Genomic DNA, 9,349 nt, shown 5'->3' on the forward strand with positions numbered 1-9,349 from the left:
GGCGACGAGGGTGTTAGCAGGCCCAGCAACGTACTCAACCATTTAAGGTAGTTGGGGTTAGTGAGCTTGAGAAAGTGGGCGACGTTGGAAACCGAAAAAGAAGGGTCGAAGGTGGAGGAAGCAACAACGACAGCAGCAGAAGCCATGGAGGAAATAAGAATCTTTAGGTTTTCAGGGAAGAGAGAAGAAGGTTAGGGTTTTGAGTTATAGAGAAATCTAGACGAGTGATACCATGTAGAATTGGTAAATTGGATGATTGTACGGATGTGGAGGCTTACACTTGGATACACATTCGTGACTTGGCATACAAGAGATATATGTGGGAAAATGATCCTCTTCGGATTCACTTTGTGGGGTTCTTAGGGATTCCCACATTCTAACCGTTTATTGTATATTGTGTGGTCAGTTTTCGTCAAATACTATTTGCGTTTAATTTTAAATAAACAAAGTCAAATAATTTCTGATCGCACGATACGTGATGAATGATTAAGATGTGGGAATCCCTAAGATTCCCACAAAGTGGACCTGAAATCCAATTCCGGGCCTTTACAAGAAACCAAAGCCCACATGACTAATAAATTAAACCTAGCCCAGTATGTAGAAAAATCCTAACCGATTCCCGTACTCTAAAAATGACATATGGACAACAAGTTAGCTGATATATTAATGGTTGAACAATGACATAGTGATAACCTATAGATAACGATATCATAATCAAGGGAAGGAAAAGATTTGAACTCAGAACACAATTAATTGAAAAGTAAGATCCTAACTACTAAAGTAATTCACCATTTGCATGTTGAAGATACTCTAACCGTGTCACATCCCGGCTCGGGGGGGGGGGGACCACTTTCCGGGCCCACTCTACTACCGTAGCACGATATTGTCCACTTTGGGCCCCGATTACACCCTCACGGTTTTGTTTCTGGGAACTCACACGAGAACTTCCCGATAGGTCACCCATCTTGGGAATGCTCTCGCGCGCTGCTCGCTTAACTTCGGAGTTCCTATGGAACCTAAAGCCAGTAAGCTCCCAAAAGGCCTCGTGCTAGGTAAGGATGAGAATATATATATAAGGATCACTCCCCTGGGCGATGTGGGATGTCACAATCCACACCCCTTAGGGGCCCGACGTCCTCGTCGGCACACCACGGCCAGGGTTAGGCTCTAATACCAAATTGTCACATCTCCGCCCGGGGGGACCACTTCCCGGGCCCACTCCACCACGGTAGCACGATATTGTCCACTTTGGGCCCCAACCATGCCCTCACGGTTTTGTTTCTGGGAACTCACACAAGAACTTCACGATAGGTCACCCATTCTGGGAATGCTCTCGCGCGCTACTCACTTAACTTCGGAGTTCCCATGGAACCCGAAGCCAATGAGCTCCCAAAAGGCCTCGTGCTAGGTAAGGATGAAAATATACATATAAGGATTACTCTCCTGGACGATGTGGGATGTCACAAACCGTCTCCTCAAAACTCGGTACCGTCGGACAGAAATGAAAATAAAAATTCTCATGGTGGGCTTGGTTGTGATAAAGATTTCATGCCTGGTGGGCTTCGTTGAGAAATCTCTTTCAATATTCTGAACTCTGCTCCAAACCCAGATCACAAAATAGTCCATAAGCCCCAAAATCCATCCACAATTTCCGCGCAAAAAGCAGACCGTTTGAAATCCCACGCGAAACCCAAAAGTGATTGCTTTCGAAATTCCGGATTCCGGCGTCCCTGATTCGATTCACAGAAGAGAAGAAGAAGAACCAGTTCACCTTCATTGACCTTCTTCGTAATGTTCTACAGAGAGAGAGAGAGAGAGAGAGAGATGGAGGAAGATGATTCGCACAAGGGTTTGACTTTGGGTGCATGTGGTAGAGTTCCTCATTCCCAAATATCATTCAATTTCTGTGGTAGTCGCCTGGAATCTCGCCCTCCCACTCTGTTCCTTCCTTTCTTAATGCTCACTTACTCTCTCTCTCTCTCTCTCTCTCTCTCTCTCTCTCTCCCAGACAGTACTGCCACACCTGACTCAGATCCACACCTAATCACCTTTGCTCTTAAAAAAGATGAGTTTTCACGGATTCACGTTTTCTTCATGATTTTTTCGTTACCCAAGCGTTTGATATATCTCCCTTTTCTACTTTCACTAAGATATTCCTGTACATTTGTCCTCTGTTGTACATTTCCAGAGTTTGAAAGACTGAATAAAAAAAAGCGCGAAGGGTTTAATTGGTAAGAACACTTGTACCTGTGAGTACAAAAGATACGATTTTTAGCTTCAGAAAGTGAAAATTTGAGCCTAGTTTGCAATTGGGTTGTTGATTTTTTTTTTCTTTCACTTTTGCAGGTTGGTGATATGTCATCTAATTTCAAGTTGGATGCAGCAAAAGGCCATGATAGTGAGGACCTAGAAGTTGGCTCTATCAATGGAGGAGTCCATTCGATTCTTCCAGAACGAAGAGCTGTGACATTGACTGACAGGTAGACTCCTTAATTACTCTTACCTTTTGATGATCGAAGGCTTTGAATCTCCACAACAAATTTGTTTTTTGTTTTGTTTTTGTACTTATTTAAGTTGAAGTAACTTTGATGAACACTATAAATTTTTGTTAATGGTGGCCACGTTTATCCCATGAGTCGTCTTAGAATGATGACAATTTCTGGCTGTATTCATGAGTTGATGTTGTATTGTGGAATGAGTTGAGCATTTAGAATATGGTTGCTTTGTGGTTATATCGACACATTGTTAATTTGGCGCATTGTCCCCTTTTTTTGGGTCCTTTCTTTAAAGTAGGTTGTTTAGAGGGAGTCGAGGAGGGCACGGTGAGATTGTCTCTATTCCAATCGGTGGAGATGAAAAGCATGAACATAGGTCAGCAAGGAAATCTGGACCACTGTTGTCTGGAACAGCTTATTGCATTTCTTCTTGCAGTATGATATTGCTGAACAAAGTTGTTCTGTCCGGTTATAACTTCAATGCAGGCGTATCATTGATGTTTTATCAAGTCTGTATTGTAATGCCCTTCCAAACGACTTTCTTTTGAATAAGGACGAAACATGTACAAAGGTTTCGATTTTTCTAGGCTGATAATTGATCCCTCGTCACTAATTTGATGATCATTTCTTTAATTCTTTGCAATTCCTTTAATTTAGGCAGTCATAGCGAAAACTTATTTCTTCTGCACGCTTCTCTGCAGAATTAAGTACAATAATTGTTGTCCTCTTGGGCTTTTCTAGAGTTGTTACAGTGGAAAAGCTGAATTGGAAACTGGTTAGGGTCTGGATCCCTGTCAATGTAATCTTCATTGGCATGCTTGTATCAGGCATGTATAGGTGAGTTGTAGGCCTACATATTTTGGGGCCTTTTATTTTCGTTTTAGTTTGGAGCTTACTGTTCTGACCTGCGGTAAATTGAACAATAACAACTTGTGAAGAGAATATTAATTATAACATCTAAATATACACTTCTCTTCATGTGATGACATATATGGTTCATTACTAAAATGTATTCTAACATATATGGATTATGGACTACTTAATGTACAGTGGTTCATTTGATGCTACATAAGGTTTATTACTAAAAGATAGTCATAACATACGTACAAACCTTTGACGTACTGTATTTCATTTGTTTTTCCTTTCAGTTTGAAGTATGTAAATACTGCAATGGTGACCATTCTGAATTATGTGACAAATATTTTAACAGCACTTGGAGAATTATATTAGTTCCGGAAACATCGGAATCAGAAAGTGTGAACTGCCATGTTTATGATGGTAATCAACTCTACACTTACCGTGTTGCAGGAAACTGCCAGCGTTTTGATTCCCATATCATGTTCATTGCTCTGTAGATGAAATATAATTACTTGTTTCTTCCCCCCTAAATTTTTTTTTACCGTGAAGTTTGAAAGAGTACTATCGCTTCCGTATGTATTGCAGATTATCTCTTCTATCAGCAGTGGCATTACAGATATCTCCTTTGGCACAGTAGGTTACGCATGGCTGCTTTCGAATTGCGTACAAACAGCAAGCTACTCAGTAAGTAGCGGTTATTAAGTTTGGGATATTTGTAAATTCCAGTTTGTTTGGGAGACCTGTAACTTTATATTTGAATTACATAGGTCATTTTATAATTATAATTTGTGCAAATATTATCTCTTTGTGACAGCTCACTCTACAGCGAGTCATGGATGAGGAAAAAAAGTACACTAGATCTGAATCCCTCAACGAAGTATCAATGGTCGTGCTGAATAATTTGGTATCTCTACCTTTTGCTGCCTTCTTGATTATTCTGTTTGATGAATGGGAATATATAATGAACGTGTAAGCGTATCTCCCTAATTCAAAGTTTGACATAACTTCGCGCCCTTTTCTTTTTGAGAACATATTAACTTCAGTTCTACTTACTCTTTTGGCTTCGATATGCAGAGATGTGATCAAATTGCCAATGTTTTGGGTTGTTGCAACAGCTAGTGAATTGCTTGGACTTGCCATCAGCTTCACCTCCATGTGGTTTTTACATCAAACTGGCCCAACCATGTATAGGTAATATCGATGTATACTTTAGCTCAACATGAAAACTTCTTATGAGTATCTATACAGGAACTAAAGATACTCTTCTGCTTTGCAGTCTCGTTGGTTCCTTAAACAAGAGTCCGATCTCGCTTGCGGGTTTAGTCCTGTTCAAGGTGCCCCTTAGCCTACCAAACCTCTTCAGTATACTATTTGGTAATCAACACAATCAACAATGAAGACATTGAAATACTAACGTGATTTTGTGGTGTTTTATTCTCATCTTAGTAACTTTTGTTTGTCCCAGGTTTATTCGCCGGAATATTCTTTGCCAGGGCCATAATGTCCTGATCCGGACCGCTCCTATTAGGAATGAAATGAAGGAACTGACTCGCGCTCAGATTGAAAAAACTGGCTGCACATAACAGTTTCTAGGCTTAAGTTCTTTTGGTTTTGCTTTATTTTTTCGGTGGGAAGTCTTTTCCTTTCTTGTTGAAGAAGGCAAAGATTTTATTCCTGCAAACATACTGCATCAATGAGTTACAGGAGTTGGAAATTGCAGCTCCATTTACATTTACTAGCGGCCAAGAAAAATCACAAGCCAGCGGGCATACTTCCAATTTATTTTTCCAAATGTAATACTTGTAGCTAAAGTTTTGTTGATGAAGTATTAACATTCTTTTTTGGTTGAATGATCTTATCTACTTTAAGTCTTCTAAATCAAAATAGATACTTTTTGTTTATTAATAATTGTTTCTTTATAGATTTGAAGTCCGGATCTCCTCCAACAAAGCGGAAAATGAATGTTGCTAGGCCAATTACCCTGAATACAAAGAATTCACTTCTTAAAAGATGGTATTACCTTCGGGAGACCTTTTAATGTTTGTTTTGCGGACGTAGCTGTGTTGACTAGAACCGGTGTGCTTCTCGTCATGCACTCAAGTTCATGTTCCTTCTTCTTTCAGAGAACAGACTAGTTAAAGTTCAATATCGCTTTTGGACAAAAAATAATAATAATAAATTGAAACATTGCTGGCATAAAATTTAGATTTTAGGTAATCACTCATAGATATTAATTACCAATATTTCAATTTTTATAACTTCTTCATCTACTCCAGTAACGGAAATATGTAGTGACCAGGGCTTGAGATAATGTTCCAAAAGTTTTAAATCGATAAATTGAGCTTAATATTTTCTTTGAAATTTCTCGTGTCAAAATTCTCAACCCTACGTCTCTTTAAGTCAAAGTCATCCATAAGAATGAGAAAAATTTTAGTGTGTCATGAACATAACCTGGTACAAATGTCATAATACAAGAAATTGAATACTTGAAAAAAAAAATTTCAACCACTTCTGTTATAAAATTTGGTGTATCAGGTCATGTTCCTAGCACACTCAAAAAATTGCTCCACAAAAATAAACATCTATGTAACCAAAAAAAAAATTGAAACCAAATATATAAAATAAAATTATAATGAGGGAGATTAATATGAAAGAAAATGGAATATGTACAATTGGCTAAGCATTCATACAAAGCAATAAAACTGGGGCTTAAAGTTTGGCCAGAATTCCTCTTCCTAATTAATTATAATTAATTCATAATTAACTCAGACAGTCAAAACATTTTTCAATATTTTATGTCCCTCATTTTTTATGGTATCAAATGGTCCAAAACACCCTCTCATTTCATTATGTGCCATGAGCTAAGAGTGTAGATATGGGGGCAATTATGTCTTTCCGTCATAATGGCGCCAAAGTGATTAACAGTTGGAAGCTGCCCAAATCATTACCTGAGGGTTAGTCCAAAATTTAAAAAATCTTGTAATAAAAAGTATTTTTAATAATTGTGGATTTTATAACCAACGCACTAATCTCTTTCCAGCTCTTTCTACTTTCTACAAGAAGGGAAGCTCAGGAGTCACAGCCAAAGACATTTTGAACCGTTAGATGCATCTCCGCATCAACGGTCCTTGTGACATGTGGCTCTTTACTAGGCTGAGTACATGCTAATTGTCAAGCTCTCGTTACAAGGTTGTTCTCTCTCTGTCTCTCTTTCTGACTCTAAGAAGTAAGAACAAACTGAAAACAAGAAAAACCCCTTAGAAAAGCTTACCAAAATTGAACCCTAAATTAATATCCTGAATTTCTTTCTTTCCTCTTGCATTTTCTCAGTCTTAATTTTCAAATGTCTCTTTTCATGGAGGGAGGTAGAGGAGGAGGAGGCGGAGGAGGTGGTGGTGATGGTGATGGTGATTATGGTGTTTATGGATTTACAAACAACACACAAGATCCTCCCCAGCATCACAGTATATATAAAACAGGTCCTCCATTGACAGCCATAGATAGGTTCTTGTGGGGAAGTCATCAAAGCCAAAACAATGCAAGCAACATAGATCATCAGAAGGTGGTTTTCTCAAATGAGTTGAGTGGTTTTGCTTCTTTTTGCGGTGGTGGTGGTGCAATATTTGGCCATGAGGCAGAAGCTTCTTGGCCTAATAATTATAGTATCACTAATCATCTCCAAGAGCCAAGCTTTGTGGATGAACTTTTTCTTGAACAAGGAGATGCCTTGATGATGAGTTGGGTTCAAGAGCAAAACCCTAATACCACAGGTGGTTTCGGAGAAGAAGGAAGGGTTTCTGAAAGAAGTTGTAAAGCGGTCGGAAAGAGATCTAAAAAAGGTTTAACTGCTGCTACTTTAATAAAGGGACAGTGGACTGCTGAAGAAGACAGGTAAGATTATATATAGATATATATATCTCTGTAACAAGAAACCGTGTGATGGTTCTCTTAATTTGCCCTTTTTTTTCTTAAAGCTTGTGGATTTTTTGTATTTCAAAGTCGATCGATCATCAAACAATGTTGCATGTAAAATTATTTGGGTTTTTTCTTATAGTTTATCGATTTTTCATGTTTCGTTGTTGATAGATCGATTTTTTGAAGCCATCAAATAATATTTCAGGTAAACTTGAATGGGTTTTCTTTTTTCTTTTGTTTGGCTTTGTTTTCGTATGGTGAAATTTTCAGGAAGTTGATCAGGCTGGTGCAGCAATGTGGAGAGAGAAAATGGGCACAGATTGCTGAGAAGTTGGTGGGTAGGGCTGGCAAGCAGTGTAGAGAAAGATGGCACAATCATTTGCGCCCTGATATCAAGGTGATTTGTTCTTAGATCTCTATAAACCAAGAACAAAAATTTGCTGCTTGGATACATTTTTAGATTTGTACAATTAATTAGCTACAAGTTAGAATTTCACCATAAAAAAGTATCCAAATTTTGCTATATTTTTGCCTGGATTGTGATATATGGCAAAGATATAGCTAAAAGTCAAAGGCGCAAATTTAGATTGTGAAGGATCTATTTGTGGATCTCATAGATCTCCTCTCTTTCCGTTTGGGGATTCAAATTTCGTTGTCAAAACCCTAGTTCTAGCTCAAGAACATTGAAGCATCTCATCTTCCGTTTAGAAGTAAACATTTTTGTAAAGGTTTATTTTGCATAGGTTTTTTGTAATCAAATTTCATTTTTAAAATATTTAGGGTTCGTAAGTGGAGGATTGTTTTGGTAGATAGGGTGTTCATCTCCATCCCATCGAACCCTCCCCCCTCTCTTTCGTCGCTTACATAGATTTATCGGGTGTTGATAAAAATGAAAATGTTTTATAAGGTTAATTATTTGGATTAAAAATAAGAATTCATTGGCTTTTCTCTTGTAGTACATAATTTTATGTTCCATATTTTTTTTCTTGGTGAAATTTTATTTTTCAGAAAGATGGCTGGACTGAAGAGGAAGAGAGGGTACTTGTTGATGCTCATGCTAAAGTTGGAAACCGTTGGGCAGAGATTGCGAAACGCATTCCGGGAAGAACCGAAAACGCCATTAAAAACCATTGGAATGCAACAAAAAGGAGGCAGACTTCAAAGAGAAAGAACAAGCAACCTGAAGGCAACAATGGAAACCACAAAAACAAGCCTCATTCTTCCATTCTCCAAAACTACATCAGGAGCAAGAATCTCATGAACAACTCCTCCAATATTTCCAATGTTTCCACTAGTACCCCCACTAGCTCTTGCACTCTCTCTCAAAATGATCCATCAAAAACCCACCTCAACACTTTGGTCAAAGAGCCATCTTATCAGTCCACTACTAGCAACTGTTTTGGCTCTCCACTGAATTTGGCTGACTCTTTTTATGATGAACTTGTTTTTATGCAAACTTTCTTCACCAACAACCCTCACAATCTCAATCATCCTTCCAATTCCACTGACAACAATGTTGAACTAATTGTTAGTCCAATGGAACACTCACAAAATCCAAACATGTACGATTTTGCTACTACCTCCACAACTAGTACCCCCAGTCCTACTACTACCACCCCTCTGTATTCTGACCTTTACCTCTCATACCTCTTAAATGGAGCCGACAATTCATCATCTTATAATTCAAATGATCATCATCCTCACTTAGGGTTTTGCAACACAAACATGGAATATTTGGCGTCACAGGATCATCATCTTCAAGCTGCAGCTTCTTCAAACGAAAAGAGAGAGATGGATTTGGTAGAGATGGTGTCTGCTTCTCAATGTACCCAAGGAACCAGCTTCTGATCTTTAACCTAGTACCTCGTTCTACCTTTGAAGAACTACAAGGAACTAATAAGTAATGGGTCACCTTAGAAAGTTGTGTAACCTAAGTTATCCTTTTTCTTTCTTTTTTGTTGTCTGGATTTGAAATTGCCAATATGGTGTTGGTTGGCTTAGTTGCTTATGGGAGTGTAACTGAACAAATGGTATGTGTGGTTTTTCGTTTTGTATATATAGCAGCCGAACTATCAAGTTTC

At 38.4% G+C, this 9,349-nt stretch overlaps 1 protein-coding gene and 1 pseudogene across 1 annotated transcript; both read left to right on the forward strand.

Annotated features, from left to right (window-relative positions):
* The first annotated feature begins 2,351 nt into the window (after window positions 1-2,351).
* Window positions 2,352-4,862, forward strand: LOC137741349 (GDP-mannose transporter GONST2-like; annotated as a pseudogene).
* A 26-nt stretch (window positions 4,863-4,888) lies between these two features.
* Window positions 4,889-9,116, forward strand: LOC137743159 (transcription factor MYB119-like). The gene is made up of 5 exons (XM_068483054.1): window positions 4,889-4,928; window positions 5,013-5,046; window positions 6,762-7,244; window positions 7,539-7,665; window positions 8,277-9,116. Exons 1-5 carry the CDS (start codon window positions 4,889-4,891, stop codon window positions 9,114-9,116), a joined length of 1,524 nt encoding a protein of 507 aa, XP_068339155.1.
* Window positions 9,117-9,349: the final 233 nt, after the last annotated feature.

The sequence above is a fragment of the Pyrus communis genome, chromosome 8 (assembly GCF_963583255.1).
Source record: "Pyrus communis chromosome 8, drPyrComm1.1, whole genome shotgun sequence".
In the NCBI taxonomy this organism is placed as follows: Eukaryota; Viridiplantae; Streptophyta; class Magnoliopsida; order Rosales; family Rosaceae; genus Pyrus; species Pyrus communis.